Below are 18,529 nucleotides of genomic sequence, written 5' to 3'. Positions count from 1 at the left end.
TTAAAACAAACCCATGTAAAATTTTACCCAACCAAAGTCAAATCAAGGCTAAGTAATTAATGGATGAAAAAGAAAATTGTATGAATATACATATATATTCAAACCTATCTGTGTAGTGATAACATACACACACACACACACACACATATATGTATGGTGATAACACACACACATAATCACACAGAATGGAAAAAAGTAAAAGAATAGAAAAGTAATTTTTTAAAAATAGGATAAAAATAAAATTAAAAATTAGAAAAAGCAGAAAAGGGGGGAATAGGAAAAGAATTCTTATTGAGAAAAGAAAAGGATTTCCACTGAGGTGGTCAAAACTTATGGTGAGGATGGATATATTTTTCTTATGCTAATGTGCAATATTTAAATTTAGTTTTGGAGACTAACCCTTAGGTCTAGGACAGTGTGAAGTCTCACGTCTTTGTGTTTCTCCCCAGGCTGCTAGCTGTTTTTGCTAGGTTCCAAAGATGGTTGTAGTAGCTCTCAGCATCCTATTCCCTTAGAAGATAGGGGATAGACTGGGGAGTGCTAAAAACTGTGTATTCCCATAGTGGGGCTGGTATAGAGTTCTAAATTGGAAATTCCAGTAGCTAGAGATTCATCTTGACCTACCCTTGGAACTCTGTTGGTAGGTATTTGAGATTTGGTTCACACCCACCTCTTGCTGGGCAAATGCCTATCCCGGCTGCACCATCTGGGTCTCAGCCCTCCCAGAATTTCCACTTTTAGCTTAAGGAGTCTAAACCTTGACTGGCTTCAGATATTTCATCCCCATGGTTGTGATTTACCCAGGGTCAGACCTGGAATACAGACTTGTTTGACTACCAACTTTCCAGATGTTCCAGATGTTCTAGCAACAAGGGGAGTTTTCCTCAGTATCCCCAGCCTGTATTGTCCTAGGCACAGACCTCTGCACCTATTTCAGTCATGCTGGTCCAGATACAATATGACCCTCACAATGGGTGTCTTCTGGGTCAGGCTGTCAACTTCCTCTATGAATTCCCAATCTCCAGCCTCTACTTGATACCACATAGCCACTCAAAAATGCTGCCACAGCACTGATTCCAGCTGGACTATGGGGACCTTAGCTAACTGACTTTTTAAAAAAAAAAATTTATTTATTTATTTACTTTGGTGGACACAATATCTTTATTCTTGTTTTTATGTGGTGTTGAGGATTGAACAGGGCCCTGCGCATGCCAGGCGAGTGCGCTACCGCTTGAGCCACATCCCCAGCCCGCTAACTGACTTTTAATTATTTTTCAAAATATCTTTCCCCACCATCTCTGGATTAGTTAAGGTTGTCTTTCTATTCCATGGTTCCTCAAGCCCATTTTGTTTGCTATATTATTTTCTCTCTGCTCTATTCCCCTTCCCATCTGCAGTGAGCTGGCATGTCTCTAATGTATAGTTCTTATATTTTGTTCAAAGTTTCCAACTTTTGTATTTCTATGATTATTTTGCTATCCAGTGTTGATTTTCAGTGAATTTCCTTAGGTAAAGAGCAGTCTTCCTACCATTTAAATCTTGTGCTGAGGAACTCCTGGGAAATGCATACTTCCTCTAACCGCCATCTACCCTCCTATTTTTTTTTTGAAACCATAGATATGTAGGGCTGTTTGTATTATTAACATTTGGTTTTTCAACATGCTAATTGTATCAACTTGTCCTGAGTAGCAAGGTAGAAATTTTGTGGTGTCCTTGCAAAATTGAGACCCAGAATCCCAAAGAGGAGTGAGGAAGTAGTAAGAAGGAGTGGGCCCTGGAGATCTGGAACTTCTAAAATTGAGTGATATATGCTGCATCTTGTTCTGGAGTCCACATTGAAATTTTATAGTTCCTGCTTCATTTTTCTAAACTAGCATCACTTCTTGGCCATATCCATGCTATTTTATTTCGCTTTTATGATTCTTTGTCGATCCCTACTTTATAGTTTCCGTCCTCCAACAACTCTGAGGTAACATTGCTTCTACTTTATATATAAGGACACTGAGGTGTAAGGATTTGCCCAGGGATACAGCTAGTATTCTATAGAGGTGAGATTCAAACCCAGGGCTGGCACAATTAATGCTCTTACTACCTTACATTGTACAGTTTGTTGTTTTGTTTTGCGGTACTGGGGATTGAACACAGGGACGTTCTATATTGAGCTGCGTTTCAATGCCTTTATTTTTTATTTTGAGACAGAGTCTTGTTAGGTTGCTAAGGCTAGCCTCAAACTTGTGATTCTCCTGCCTTAGGCTCTTACCACATCCATCCACTTAAGTTTTTATTAGAAGTAACATCTCTTGTTTTGTTTTTTTTTGCAGCGGGCGGGGGGGGGGCGTGATGTTGGTGGTGTTTAGGATGAAACCCAGGACCTTACACATACCAGGCAAATGCTCTACTACTGAGCCACATCCCCAGCCCATTTTGGTTTTTTTGTTAACTTATACAATTACATTTCTCATTTTTAAATCTTTAACCAATATGTAATTTTTGTGATGGGTTCAGCTAGTGATCTTGTATCTCTTTTTTCCTGAATGATATAACTTGTTTTTATAAACCTGTTTTGAAAGATCAACATATCTGTTGAGTGTCTGAATCAGAATACACCTACTAATGAGTCATATGCCAGCAGTTTATCTTTAGAGGTTTTCTAATTGCCTGTACAAGCATATGTTAGTGAATTTTTGTGTTGCTGGAGATGTTATGTGCTCAAAGAATACTTAGATCATAGGTGGCCCACATTAGTGTTTCTCAACTTTTTTCTCTAATCCTTCTCCTACCAGGAGATTTTATTATCACAGATATTTTATATATCTGTTTAAGTTTTATATGCATATCTATTTTATGTAAAATGAGTAAGTATAAAGCTTATTCTTTTTATTCAGTGCAGGGGTAAGAATGACTAATTTGTTTAACCTAAATTAGAAAGTAAAAAGCAGTTACCTGATAAGGAATATAATCTAACATGTCCAGACTGGAAAATAGTTTGGCAGTTTCTTTAAAAACTAAACATGTAAGTACCATATGAACCTAAGGGGGCTAGTGAGCATTTATCCCAGGAAAATAAAAATCTATGTGCACATAAAAACCTGTACATGAATGCTCATAGTGGCAGCATCTGTGATAGGTAAATCATTAAAATGAAAGGTAAATGGTTAAACAAAGTTGTAATGCACCCATACCATCATACTCAGCAATAAAAAGAAATCAACTATTGATACACAGAGTAACTAGATGAGCCCCAAAGAATTATGCCAATAAAAGCCAGTACCAGGGCTGGGGATGTGGCTCAAGCGGTAGCACGCTCGCCTGGCATGCGTGCGGCCCGGGTTCAATCCTCAGCACCACATACCAACAAAGATGTTGTGTCCGCCGAGAACTAAAAAATAAATATTAAAAATTCTCTCTCTCTCTCTCTCTCTCTCTCTCTCTCTCTCTCCTCTCTCACTCTCTCTTTAAAAAAAAAAAAAAAGCCAGTACCAAAGTTGCATATTATGATTCCACTTATACAACTTTCTTGAAATGACAAAATTATAGGAATGGAGAACAGATTAGTGATTGTCAGGCATTAGGGAGTACAAGAAGGAACCTTGTGTTACCTTGATTTTGGTAACAATTACATGAATCCACACATGTTGATAAAATTGCCTTAAAATTATATACAAATGGTGCCTGTAAACCTGTGAAATCTGGACAGAGTCAGTTTGTTCACCAGTATCCATGTCCTTGTTGTAATAATCTACTGTAGTTAAAAAAGATGTCAACAATAGAAGAAACTGAATCAAGGATACTAGGGATCACCCTTGTGTATTTTTTTTGCAACTTCCTCTGAAGATAAAAAATTTTGGAAAAGCAATTAACATTTAACTTTATATTTGCTGAGTCATTTCAAGTACGGCTTATTTTGTAAATTGTATCAAATCATATATACAGGTTTAGCAATTTCTATAAATACCTAATAATAATAGCAGTGTAATCAAATATTTTTTTTAAAAAAAATCACTTCAAATTGTTATGTTTCCAGCAAGATTCAAACAATTAAAAGTTTAATTACTTAAAAAATTTACTTTTCCAGGTGTGGTGGCACATGTCTATAATCCCAGCAACTCAGGAGGCTGAGGCAAGAGGACCATAAATTCAAAGCCAACCTTAGCAACTTAGTGAGACCCTACTTCAAAATAAAAAATAAAAAGGAATAGTGACATAGCTTAATGGTAAAGTGCCTCTGGTTTCAATTCCCAGTACCACCCCCCCCCCAAAAAAAACAAAACAATTTACTTCTAAGATGGGTGTGGCTCTCAGCTATTTGAGAGACTGAGGCAAGAGGATGGGGATTTCCAGACCAGCCTGGGCAAATAAGTGAGACCTTGTCTCAAAAATAAATTAATTAATTAATTAGCTTCTACACTGATGGTATATAGCTCAGTGGTAGAATGCATTCTTAGCATGAGCAAGGCCCTGGGTTCAATCCATCACACTGTCTTCTCCCTGCCCAGAATTGGTTCCTTTAGCATGCTAGTTATTTTTGGCTTAAAGTTCCTCTTTGTAAGCCAAATATTTGGGGGGGGGGCAATTGAACCCAGGAATTGAACCCAGGGGTGCTTAACCACTGAGCCATATCTACAGCCGTTTTATGTTTTATTTTGAAACAGAGTCTTGCTAAATTGCTTAGGGCCTTGCTAAATTGCTGACACTGGCTTTGAACTCACTATCCTTCTGTCTTAGCCTCTTGATATGCTGGGATTATAGGCATGTGCCACTGCATCTGGCTCTCCTAAACCCCTTACATTGTGGGGATTCCAGGAACTCTGGACCCAGAGCCCTTTTCATCTTTGCTTATTGACATTCCCCACACATTTGTCCTCCTGATTAGCTGTCCTTCACTGGACACATGAGCGGTTCGGATGCAACTCTCAGAACTGCCTATGAGGTGCCAGGTGGACAGCTCCATTTTATAGTCTTTTTTATATATATGTTAAAACTAACATGGTATGCTAAATGCAAATTAAACACTATTTAGGAACATTAATGTCCTCTTTTGTAGTGCCCTTTTATAGTGTTTCCATATGCCACATGTCACACTTTGTATTTAACAGCTTGCTGGTGAAAAGAACCTCTAGAAGTGTTGGATATCGACCTGACTGTAAGTGGATTACTTTTTTATCAAACATTTAGCTATCTTTAACCTAAAAAAATTGTACATGTAGTGACTTAGAATTGCTTTAGAGAAAATTTTTAGACAAGGAACATTTGCAAGCATTAAATTTGAAAGTGATATTTTCTGTACCTAAATAATGAATTATGATTCTTTTTAGTTGTTGGATTTGAAATTCCAGACAAGTTTGTTGTTGGATATGCCCTTGACTATAATGAATACTTCAGGGACTTGAATGTAAGTAATGCTTTTTTTTCCTCACACTCATTTTTCAAAACCCACATAAAAATTTAGGAAAGAGAAGAATTGTTTTCTCCTTCCAGCACCTTGTAATTTGAACAGACTGATGGTTCCCATTAGTCACATAAAGCTGTAGTCAAGTACAGATGTCCTTCAAACTGGAACTTGGCCAGGCTAGGGTGACACTTCTTGCTGGCTGAAATAGTTGAACAGCTTTAATATATAATAACTGTCTCATTATTATTTCAGATGATAAATGTAGTTATAAATAAGAAATAAATGTTCAAGTTTAAGTCTTTTAATTCACTCTCCTTCATATACCCGCCTCCACCTCTGGAGGCAGGTGTCCCATGGGTCTGTTTATGAACGTGATTGAGAAAGATTTAGGAAGACTGCACCAAGGACACTATCTTGAGCAGGTTTTTTTTTTTTATATATACCTTTATTTCACTCATTTATTTTTTTACGTGGTGCTGAAGATTGAACCCAGGGTCCAGTGTGTGCGAGATGAGCGCTCTTACCACTGAGCCACGACCCCAGCCCCAATGAGCAGGTTTTTTATTTCATCTTTTTTCACCACTTGCCCTAGCCCCTAGATCAATAGATCAATATACCTATAATTCCATGCTTTGTTTTTCAGTTACATATTAAGATGAAAAAATAAATCAAACTAAGGGGACAGACTACTGCTTTGTCTCCAAAAGACACTCTTCCTAAGTTACTGGCCTAACATACAATAGTACTGCCTTTGTTTGTTTACTAAGAACCCAGCATGCTTTTCTTGCCTTTCATTTCAGAATACTTTTCTAATGTGAAGTTCTGAATTTTTATTTTATAGCATGTGTGTGTCATTAGTGAAACTGGGAAAGCAAAATACAAAGCCTAAGATGAGAGTTCAAGTTGGGTCCAGAAACATCGGGAGTCCCATTGACATCACTAGTAAAATCATCAAATGTTCTAGTTCTGTGGCCATCTGCTTAGTAAAGCTCTTTGCATGAACCTTCTATGAATTTTATCTGTTTTGTATTTTTAGAAATCTCGGTTGCTGCATTCCTGAACTTTTAATTTGCACTATGGGCTTAGAGACTATCGGTTGATGGATTGTTGTTTAACTTGTGAATGAAAAAATCTCTTAAACTACACCACTATTAAATGAGAATATTGAAATTGTATCTGTAAGAAACATTGAAAGAGAAGATATATTAGTTTTTTAATTGGTATTTTAATTTTTATATATTCAGGAAAGAACAGAAGTGATTGAATATTGTTAATTATACTACCATATGTATATTAGAAAAGTAAGAAGCAGTTTTCACATCAATGACAGCATCTAAGAGGCTTTGTTCAGTCGAATAAACCTGTTTCAGTAGTGTTGACTATATCTTCCTGCCTGTTCAGATTATTTCTGGTGAATCTTTGTCAACAGTTCCTTTTAAATACAAATAAATGATTTTAAAAATGTACAACTTTTTAATTTTTCAAGGACTGTCTTTAAGATAACCTATACATACCTATCTTTTCTCTGTAGATTTACTTAGTATAGTTTCTATTAATTACCTTTTTAAGTTTTAGTAGCTAGTTTAATGGTTATCTTTCCCAAACAGCAAGTACTGATTGATTATGATGGAATGGGTTGGTGGAGCTAGCAGAGTTCCTACCTCCTTCAGAGACTAAATTTCAGACACATTTGACTCTGCCAACAGAACATGCCTTTCTCTTGGAATTCTGAAGTTGTTCAGACTGTGATCTCAGCCACATCTCAACAGATTGTTTTTAGACATGTCCTGTTATAACCTAATCATATACCTAATCATAATCATTGACTAGAGAACAACAACAACACAATCTCCTTTGTTTTCTGGGAGCAGGGGAATAGTTTTACACCAGAACTCCTACTTGCTTTTCTATTGCAGGTGAGGTATGAACTAGCAACCTTGTGAGCCATCTGGCTATATTTATTCCTTTCAAAATTTGCTGTAATTCCCAGCAATAAAGTAGGGAGCTCTAAATAATGTTAAATAACAATTTTCTTTAGTCCTAGAACTTCTTTGTTGAGAAAATATTTCAATTCTATTATCTTATTTGACCTTTATAACCTTTAAGGTTGAGGTCAATGTTAAAACATGAATCAACCAGGCATGGTGGTGCACACCTTGAAATTCCAGTGACTCAGGAGGCTGAGACAGGAGGACCACAAGTTCAAAGCCAGCCTCAGTAACTTAGTGAGGGAGGCCCTAAAGACTTAGTGAGACCCTGTCTCAAAACAAAAAGGGTTGGGAATGTAATTTAGTGGTTAAGCACTCCTGGGTTCAGTCTCTGGTACCAAAATTAAAAAAAAAAAATCTAAGAAATGTGATGGCAATACACAAAATAACTTCTGACTTATGTCTTCCCCCTGCAAATGTCACCTCATTAATAGTGTCAACTCATTAATAATGTCACCTCATTAATAGTGCATACTGCTCCCACTGCTAAGCCTCCTTACTCTCCTTTTGATCATACTGTTACCTTCTACTGTGTTGAACCATATGAAATTACCATCTTTGTAGGTAAAAAACTATTGGCAGTTTTGAGTGGTATAACCCAATAATATGGCATATGATTTACATGTGCATTTATTGTTCATTATCTATACTCCACTCTCACCCCTATTAGAATGCAAGTCCCATAGGAGAAGCAGATACTGTCATATGTCTTATTCATTAATGTATACTTAGTGCCTTGATCAGAGCTTTGCGACTAGTAGAAGCTCATGGATTATTGAATAAGTGAATAGCAAAGGATTAATTGCCTGCTACAGTGAATACCTGATCATTAATTAGTTGCTACAGTGCAGGTAAAACAGGACAGTGGCCTCACATAGCAAATGCTTCATCAGCATTGATCTCTGCTGGAAATCAAATGAGTGTTCCAGGATGTTAGGTACATGGCTAGCAAGTGGCAACACCAAGATTTAAACCTCAATTTGCCTGATTCTTGGGTCAATATCATGAAGAAGCTAAACTTTCCCCTTCTGATTCAAACTCTAGTTTGTAGTTAAGTATAATGTTTAACTGGTGACCCAATCCAACCCAACCCGAAATGCATGTAACTGCCAGGAAGAAAAGCATTTTTACCAAACCATTATGAATTCCCTTTTTATCAAAACACCATTCCTCAGACCTCCTTTCCTTTTTTTCTTTTCTTCATACCAGAATTAAACCCAGGGGCACTCCACCACTGAGCAACCTCCCCAGCCCTTTTTATTTTTTATTTTGAGACAGGATCTCACTGAGTTGCTTAGGGCTTTGCTAAATTGCTGAGGCTGGCTTTGAATTTGTGATCCTCCTGTCTCAGCCTCCTGAACTACTGGGATTATAAGCATGCATCACATGTCCACCTCAGACCTTTTCTTAACATGAATTTTAGGAATACAATTTTAATAATTTATTTTTTAACCTTTTTTGCAGTACTACGGATACTCAGGGGAGCTCTACCATTGAGCTCCATCCTCAGCTGATTTTATTTCAAGATTATCTTGATAGTTGCCCAGTCTGGCCTCCAACTTGCAATCCTCCTGCCTCAGTTTCTGAGTTGCTAGAATTACAGGTATGCTCTATCATGCCCAGCTTGTTTAATCAACTTTGAACAGATCAAATTTATAAATTAGGGGAAAGGACATGCTGAAAAGAGCCAGAGTCATTTTCAGGTTGATAGTCCAGAGGAAAGAAAAAGTAAAATTAGAAAAAATTATTTTCCCAGGGCCATTTAATATAGGAGCAAATGGTCATAAATATCACACCTTAGAGTCAGGCACGGTGGCGCACGCCTGTAATCCCAGTGGCTCAGGAGGCTGAGACAAGAGGAGTGCAAATTCAAAGCCAGCCTCAGCAACTAAGGGAGGCACTTAGCAGCTCAGTGAGACCCTGTCTCTAAAATAATATAAAAAAAGTTTTGGGGATGTGGCTCAGTGGTTGAGCACCCCTGGGTTCAATCCTCAGTACCAAAATAAAATAAAATAAATCCTTTAAAAACATCACACCTTAGTAATCCCTCAGGGCTTCCCTTTCATTACAACCCTGTAGAAGGAGTGTTCATAAATAAAGGAAAATGAAATTCCATTTAAGTCTATTTAGGGAGATAGAAAACTGTACATTTTAGGAATATTACCATCTAAAAAAGTGTTAATGCTTAGTTATCTGGAAAATTTGTGTGTGTTGCACCCTTTGTGCATTCCTTTATTTTGAATGCTTAGAATCATTCCTGTAGGAAGGCATGGGTGGTGCACACCCATAATTCTAGGTATTTGGGAGACTCAGAAGGATCTCAAGTTTAAGGCCAGCCTCAGCAACTTAGTGAGACCCTGCATCAAGGTAGAAATGTAGCTCAGTGGTAAACATGCCTGGGTTCAGTCTCCAGTACTGCAAAAGAAAGAAAACAAAAGAGAGAAGACGACCTGTAGTACATACTGGTGGGTTCCTTTTTAATTCCGGGTATAAATGGTTTGTGATAACCTGACCTACTGCTCTACCATTAGCTTGGAAAGTCAATCAACTGATGTCCTTCCCTGCATCTGAGATTCTAGAAACACACAGCCCCCTTTGTGTTCCAAGTACTAGAGAAGACAAGCAAGTTTCCGGTTTTGTGGAGATTAAGTCTGGTTGGTGAAAGGAATAGTAAACAGAAGCATTTCAAATAGTGACAGGCTGTAAAGAAATTATAAAAACAATGTGCTGAGTCCTGAAGAGTGGCATCTTTCCTTAAACAGAGTGATTAGGTAAGGTCATGGTTGGGCTGAAAGGGATTAGAGAAGAAACCAGCTATAGGGAAAAGCTAGGAGAAAAGAGTTCCTTGCAGTAGGAATAGCCAAGCAAAAGAAGCTGAGATAGTGACAAGCAATCTGAGGTACTTGACAGGAGAGTGGTAGAACCTGTGACCAGAGAGGAAGTCCAGACCCTGACCATGGGTGACCTTGAAGGCTATGGCAGAGTAGGACTTTTCTGCATTCCACAATGTGAAGGCCCTGGGGGTTTAAAACAGATTTTATTTGCATTTTTAAAGGCATAAGAACCTCTAAGAGCTCTTCTAAAAGCAAGGGCTTCAGAAATATTAGTAATACCAGTGATAATTATTTAATATGTTTAATATATGTCACATGTTATGCTAAGTGCTTTATGCACATTAATTTATTTACAGCACATTTCCCAGAGAAGGTTGAGACCATCTCACATGTTTAATGACCAAATCAGTGGAGAGAAGAGATTTAGTGAAGCGAAGCTGCCATGAAAAATTGGCCATAGTTTCTTACCTGGATTGTTATAGTGGCCTCTGTCCTGATCTCCAGCAGTAGGATCCCTTGAACCCAGGAGCTCAAGGATAGCATGGATAGCACAGCAAGTGTCCATCTCAAAAAAAAAAAAATGGTCAAGGACTGGGGATGTGGCTCAAGCGGTAGCGCACTCGCCTGGCATGCATGCAGCCCGGGTTCAATCCTCAGCACCACATACAAACAAAGATGTTGTGTCCGCCAAAGACTAAAAAATAAATATTAAAAAATTTAAAAAAATGGTCAAACTTGAATCACTCTTTGGCTAGAATTGCTCTCATAGCTCCCCATTTTGCAAGGAAAGTCTTTTTGTTTTCTAGTCCTGGTGATGAAACCCAGAGGCACGTTATCTCAACCACATCCTCACTCCTTTTTGTTTTGTTTTGAGATAGGGTCTTGCAAAGTTTCCCAGGCTGGCCTTGAACTTGTAATCCTCCTTCCTCAGATTCCCAAATCACTGAGGTTACAGGTATGTGTGCCACCGTGCCCAACTACAAAGTCCTTTCACTGATGGAGAATCTGCTCTTCCCTGCCTCTCACCCTGGTCACATCACTGCCCCACAGGCCTGCTGAGCAGGCTCTGTAATCCCTCCTCTTACCTTTCTTTCACTGCACAGCTTTAGCCAGAGCACTCTCAATTGGTCCTCCTTTCACTCTTCCTTACTATTCAGACTGCCCTGCAGTGGTCGTGATCTTTAATTTTTAATAACTTTTTTCCTTTGGGAGGAGCATAATCTTTTGAAAATATAAATGAGATCACATCACTTGCTTAACACCTAAGAAAACTACTAACTGAAAAAACAAATATGGCCTGCAGACCCATGTGTTAATTAGCCCCTGCTTGCTTCTCTATAATCCTCAACTAATTATCCTTCTCCTGTTCACTTCAACCACACTGCCATCCTTTCAGTGCCTTAAACTTGCCAATCTCCCCCTTGCCTTGGGCCTCTGTAACTGCTCCTTCCAATCTCCTCTCTGCCCCCCATCAACATGGCTGGCTCACAGTTATGTCACCTTGGTGAACCCTGTCCAGACCTCCCTCTCTAACAGCCTCAAAGTTTCTCTCCATTAATTGCCTCTTTAATTTTCCTAATAGTCTTTAGTACTGTCAAGTGGTCTTTAGCAACATCTATAGCTCCTCAGTTGGACTTGCCATTCTGCCATAGATTTAGTTGGGAAAGAAACAAGCCCAAGTACATACAGATGGTTTACTACTTAGCATGACCAAGAAAAGCAAGGTGTCAATTCCCCATATCTCTAGTCCCAGAGGACCACGAGAGTGGTGGGTTACTCTGTCATGGGGGAGTCAGCTCTAGACTCCAGCTTAATGATTTTATGGCCTGCAGCTGTACCCTATGTGGAAAGGCAAGGTCAAAAGTTCCATAACTTAAGAGCCTGGGAGACAGATGAGAAACTGCCTCATGACAGCCCCCACAAGATAGTGAGGTGGGTGACAAATGGCCTTGGGACAGCTGCTCACAAGATTGTTCATGTTATCATGTTTCGGTGAAGATCATGGGGCATTGCTCCAAGAGAAGCCAGGCTGTACTTGACCTTATCTACGAGGCCTATGTGCAGACATCCATGGCATATCCTCCTGTGCACTTTAATCATCTCCAGATTACTTATAATGCCTAGTTCTAGCTCAACAAAAATGCCACACAACCAGTTGTTAGATTGCATTGTTTATGGAATAATGATAAAAAGATCTACTACAGATGTAATTTTTTTTTTTTTTTTTTGAGAGGGCAGGTACGGAAGGTTGAATCCCGGGGCTTTTCCACTGAACTTCATCCCCATCCCTTTTAATATTTTTTAAATTTTCACTGCATTGCTGAGGGCCTTGCCAAATTACTGAGGCTGGCCTTGGAATTTGTGACTCTCTTGACTCAGCCTCCCAAGTCACTGGGATTATAGATGTATGCCACACCCCCAACCCAACTGATACTTGTGTGTGTGTGGTGCTGGGGATTGAACCATGAACCCAGGGCCTTGTGCATGTGAGGCAAGCACTGTACCAACTGAACTAAATCCCCAGCCCCCAACTGATTCTTGTACACTTGAAAGTTTGAAAACTACCTGCATAGATGAAAGTTTTCAATATCAGTAGGATTACAGGTGTGTATCACCATGCCTGGCTTGTACTAAATACTTGAATCCTCAAGAGAACTCTGATAAAGAAGTTTTGTTTTAGTTTTTTCAATTGTCCCATCTTTATAGATTAAGAAAAGCAGGTCCAGAAGGTTGCAAAATTTTCCCAGATCATACAGCTCATAAGTGGCAGATGAGGAATTTGAATTGAGACAATTTTATTCCAGAATCTGCCCTCTTAGTTCAGTTCTACTTAACCTGTAATGTGCAACTCTTGTGTAGAAAGTCATACACTGATACATCGAGGAAAGCACTAGGCTCATTGGAGGTAATAATTCCAAATGACTTATATTAAACACAGCTTTTTGAGGTCACAGCTGATCTTTAAGAATGTAAATTGCCTTCCTCTGGCACTAGACAACATTGCGAAGACTTATTGCAGAGTTTCTCCAATGTGTTTTTCAGGTTGTTTTTTTTTTTTTTTTTTTTTTTTTTTTTTCTGACTTATAATCCTGTGGGCAACTTTAGACAAAAAAAAAAAAAAAAGACATTTTAGCATGAATGATTGTGTGTACTCTTTACCTTTTTTTTAAAATCTGTTTTCACTGTCTTTCTTATTCCTATTTTTCTTCCTTCCCTTCATTCCCCTTTGTCTAATCCACTAGACTTCTATTTTCCCCCCTTTGTTGTATGTTAGCATCCGAAAATCCAAGAGAACATTTGACAGAGTTTTGGGGATTGGCTTATTTCACTTAGAACAAGTCTCTAGATCCGTCCTTTTATTGGCAAAAGTCATAAAATCATTCTTTTATGACTCAGTAATATTCCATTGTGTGTATATGCCATATTTTCTTTATCCATTCATGTACTGAAGGGCATCTAGGTTAGTTCCATAGTTTAGCTATTGTGAATTGAGCTGCTGTAAACATTGATGTGGCTATGACCCTGTAGTATGCTGATTTTAAGTCCTTTGGGTTTAGACCGAGGAGTGGGATGACTGGTGAAATGGTGGTTCTTTCAAAGTTTTCTGAGGAATCTCCATACTGCTTTCCAGAGTGGTCGCACTCTTTACCATTTTAAAGTGTGAATTTTATAGACCCTTCAAGCTACTTAAAAAAACAATAGTTTTTTTTTTTTTCCTTGTGGTACTGTGGATTGAACCCACAGGTATTCTACCACTGGGCTACATTTCTTGCCCTTATTTACTCATTTAGTGTGCTGAGAATTGAACCCAGGGCCTCAAGCATGCTAGATAAGCACTCTACCACTGAGCTACATCCCCAGTTCCTTTTTCATTTTTTATTTTGAGACAGGGTCTTGCTAAATTGCCAAGGCTGGTCTTGAACTTGCCATCCTTCTGCCTCAGCTTCCCAAGTTACCGGAATTACAGGTATGCACTACTGCATTCAGCTAAAATAATGACATTTTAATGTTTTTTTCATTATTATTTGTAACTTCAAACATTATTGATAAACTGTCAAATTAAGTTTCAAGTTTTCTCTTTGTACAATAAGGACATACTTCCTAATGGACTTTCTTATTATGATTCAGGGCTAAAGTGACTTTCAAATTTGGTAGTTTTCAGTAGAACTTCCTTTCCTAAATTTTTTTCTTTTCTTTAATTATATAATATTTGAGAATGCTGAAATCAAAGGTTGAGTTATTTTGCATGTGGATTCTTCTGCCTGGAACTTCTTGTCCTGAATCTTGGGGAATGGTATTAGAACCCAGGATTTGGGCACTGAGTGTGCTCATTGCTATTGGGTTGTCATTGCTTCTAGGTCCTCCCAGGGGATAAAGCTAGGAAATAAAAGCATGCATACCAAGCCATGCATATATGCATCTCTGTTTCTGTGCCTGTTTATCATAAACATTAACATACAAATGAGTTCATACTACCATCCACTCTAATTCACACCAACAGTTTCATTCTAGCCTTCCCTTTTTCCTTATTTCTTCTTGAAGAATTTCTTTCTTCAACAGTGGAAAAAGTGGCTCTCATTATGTGCACTTTTGTCCCTTATTGTTTAACTCTAGTATTATAAAGTAGTTACATTTACCTGTAACAGATTTCTTAGCCAGAATTCATTATACACAGATCTTTTGGTCCTAAGCTTTCAGTATCCAATCAAGCACATTGTTTTTCAAAATCATTGTTGTTTTCTTCTTTATCGCTTTTAAAGTGGCTATGGTACTATGGTGCAGTTTGGTTTGTTAGCATTTGTACTTCAATTAGGCCCCCATTCTCCATATCCTAGTTTTCATTCATTATTACAGTGAAGCATAATAAATAAGAGGTATACAGAAAGTTCTACCCAGAGGAGTTTTGTTCCCTCCTTATCCTTCCCATCCTCTCCTCACTACCCCTACTTTCCAGTCTTTTTTCCATCCATTTTATGGGCTTCATTCTCCTTGTTTTGTTTTTGTTATTGTTTTGTTATTGGTTTTGGGGGGGTTCTTTGTTTTGTTTTGATACTGGGTATTTAACTCAGGGACACTTAACCACTGAGCCATATCCCCAGACCTTTTTATTTTTTATTTTTTGACAAGGTTTCACTAATTGCTGAGGCTATCAAAATTGCAATCCTCCTTTCTCAGCCTTCTGAGCCACTAGGATTGCAGGCATACACCACAGTGCTAGGCTCATTTTGAATGGCAGTTATAGTTTGACCAAGTATTTCCTATAGGCACTTTGTGTGTATTGCTTCATTCAGGGTTCACATCAAGCCCTTGAGAAAGGTACTGTTATTACCCACATTGTTTAGATAAAGAAGCTGAGTCCCAGAGAACAGATGTATTTGGTACACAACCAGTACTCCATCTAAGATCTTTCTGATGCTAGGGTCAGTGTGTAAACCACCATGTTGTTCACCTCTCCTTTCTTTTTCCTTCTTTCCTTCCCTCCTTCCTTCTTTCTCTTTCTTTCACTCCCTCCTTTCCTTCCTTCCTTCCTTCTTATTTCTTTTTGGTGCTGAGAATTGAGTTTAGGGCTTTGTGCATGCTAAATGCACTGTACCACTGACCTACACAGCCCCCTCCTCTTTCTTAAAATTGTCAAAGCCCTCCTCAATCTGGGTCTTCCTGAAGCTCAGCACTTCTGAAGTCACCTCTCTGCAAGCATTCTGATAACTGTGGGAACCTTGTTTTAGCTATTCAGGTGTTCTGTGTGGTTACAAAAGGTCCACAAGGGACCAACAGATCTTTGATTAGAACTTGGGGGGAGATGTAGCCTTCAGTCAGTCTCTGATTCTATTTTCAAAATGTGGGGTCACATTTCTATGAATAGAAAGTGATTGTCTAATTGTCTAGGGTGACATGGGCTAAAGGAGTGACTAAATTTGGTAGATAATTTTGTGTCTCAGGCTCTGTGCTGGTTGTCTCAGGCTTAAGATGAGTACACACTGTCCCTGCCCTCAAGGGGCTTGGGGTCAAGTATACAAGTAACTCTAATGTAAGACAAAGCTGAGGTTCAGGCCTGGAAGAGAAAGGCATGGCTAGTGCTTGCTGGGAACAGGAAGGGGAAGACTGGAGCATCCAGGAAGAAACAACATTCCAAGGGAGACTTTAGGGAAGGTTGACAGGAAGGCAGGCAAGGGAAAGCTTTCAGCCAGCAGGTCTACTTGGGGCAACAGATAGGTGTAAAAAAATCACAGTGCAATGGGGTAAATGGTGAGTAGCCTCATTTGGTTGTGACAGAGATGTAGTGATAAGGGAGAAAGCTAGATTGGTAGATTGGGGTTATTGTAAGGATCTTTCTGCCAGTTAGGATGTTACAGATTTTCCAGTCAGGTCACCTAGCTCAAACTGGCTTGGACAATAGAGGAGTTTATTGGCTGCATAAGCAGGATGTCCAGAGGTAGTTCAGTCCTGATCAGTTTGATCCACTGCTTCAATATGATGCCAGGGACCCATGTGCTTGCCATCCTGTGGCTCTGCTGTCCAGAGTGCCCTCTTCTTTTAAAGGCTGGTCCTGGGCTGGGAGTACAGCTCAGTGGTAGAGTGCTTGCACAGCATGCACAAAGGCCCACCTCTGCAAAAAGGAAATAACAAAGGGTGGTCCTTCTTGTGGTTAGATGAGAACAACTAGTAGTAATCTGTGTAAGGTTTCCTCAAGAAAGGCTTTCTGTGTCAACTGTTTTATTTATTTTTTGCAGTGCTGGGGATGAAACCCATGGCTTTGTGCATGCTAGGTAGGTGCTCTACCACTGAGCTACACTTCCAGCCCTTTTATTTTATTTAATTTTAAGACAGAATCTTGCTGAGTTGCTGAGGCTGGCACTGGCCTCAAACTTGTGATCCTCCTGCTTTAGACTCTAAGGCAGCTATGATTTTAGGGATGCACTGCCATGTCCAGTTCTGTCAACTCTATTGTAAGTGGTGAAACTCTCTTCTGTAGTCTCACTGGACAGAATGGGCTCACATGCCCATTCCTTAAGCTGTCACTGGCAACTGGGGCTGGACTGCCCTTTGCCCAGTCCAGCCCACTGCTGGAGCTAAGATTAGAGCCCATTTCCCCTGGAACACATGGAACAAAATCAGGATTCAATGAGGAAGGAAGAAGTGAGAAATTGGTGCTGGGGAAGCAGCCAGATATAACGTCTACTCTCAAGTGCCAAGAATGTGAAGCTTTGTGCTTGTCAAGGTAAAAATGAGGATCATGGGGGAAATATAGTTTTAACAAACTCACATATTTAGTTTAAATATCTCCATGTTTCATCAAATCTAAGATATTATCAATCACATGGTATATCATTATTTTATTTATTTATTTTTTTAAGAGAGAGAGAGAGGAGAGAGAATTTTTATATTTATATTTTAGTTATCGGCAGACACAACATCTTTGTTTGTATGTGGTGCTGAGGATCAAACCCAGGCCGCACGCATACCAGGCGAGCGCGCTACCGCTTGAGCCACATCCCCAGCCCCTCATTATTTTATGTACCAATAAAAAAATGAAAAATGCTGCCGGTTAATTTGGGATATGTTGCAGGTTGGGTCCTCTGGGCAGGAAGCACTGAGAAGGTGAGGATGCCAGAAGCGTATTAGAAAATGCTCTTGGAGGGCTGGGGATGTGGCTCAATGGCAGAGTGCTCACCTAGCATGTGTGAGGCACTGGGTTCAATTCTCAGTACCACATAAAAAATGAATAAAAAAATAAAAGTATTGTGTCCATCAACAACTAAAAAAATTTAAAAAAGAAAAAAAGAAAAAGAAAGTACCCTTGGAGGCGGGCACATTGGTGGCTTGGGAGGCTGAGGCATGAGGATTGTGAGTTTAAAGGTGGACTCAGCAATTAAAAAAAATAGGAATAAAAAGTGTTAGAGATGTGGCTTAGTGGTTGAATGCCCCTGGGTTCAATCACTGGTACCAAAAAAGTGCTTTTGAAATTGATCCTTTTGAGAGGGCAGAAGGAAGTAGGGTTGATGAGGCACATCTAGGGGTTGAGCTGCAAAGCAGTTGCACCAAAAACTTCCCCCATCCCTTCAGCGAAGTCCAGAAGTTAGGATGACATGCCTTCAGCATAGCTCTACATTGTTGTGAGTGCATTGCTTCTTTTTTAAGTTCTTTTTAAATTCATTTTAAATATACATGACAGTAGAATGTATTTTGACATATTATAACCCTGTGTTGACTGGGGTATCTCTTCTGCTGAAGTGGCTTTTTTCAATAGAGGTGATTCTGAAGAAAGTTGGCCACTCACAGAGGGCCATTTTCTGGCAACATTCTCAGCCACCATG

General features: G+C 39.1%; 1 protein-coding gene across 3 annotated transcripts in view; it reads left to right on the top strand.

The window, feature by feature from the left end:
* Hprt1 (hypoxanthine phosphoribosyltransferase 1) overlaps positions 1-18,529 on the top strand; it is a 62,705-nt gene that overhangs the window by 33,794 nt on the left and 10,382 nt on the right. Inside the window, exons 7-9 of one of the 3 annotated variants that reach the window (XM_077793927.1) lie at positions 5,097-5,143; positions 5,316-5,392; positions 14,105-14,181. In XM_077793927.1, the coding sequence (XP_077650053.1) occupies positions 5,097-5,143; positions 5,316-5,392; positions 14,105-14,181 (201 nt within the window). Of the gene's footprint in view, positions 1-5,096; positions 5,144-5,315; positions 5,393-6,233; positions 6,777-14,104; positions 14,182-18,529 lie in introns of those variants that run through there. The other 2 variants (XM_026405606.2, XM_026405605.2) reach the window with 2 other exon arrangements.

This window comes from Urocitellus parryii, chromosome X (genome assembly GCF_045843805.1).
Source record: "Urocitellus parryii isolate mUroPar1 chromosome X, mUroPar1.hap1, whole genome shotgun sequence".
Classification (NCBI taxonomy): domain Eukaryota; kingdom Metazoa; phylum Chordata; class Mammalia; order Rodentia; family Sciuridae; genus Urocitellus; species Urocitellus parryii.
Note: the sequence above shows the minus strand (reverse complement) of the source record. Positions and strands in the feature narration are given on the sequence as shown.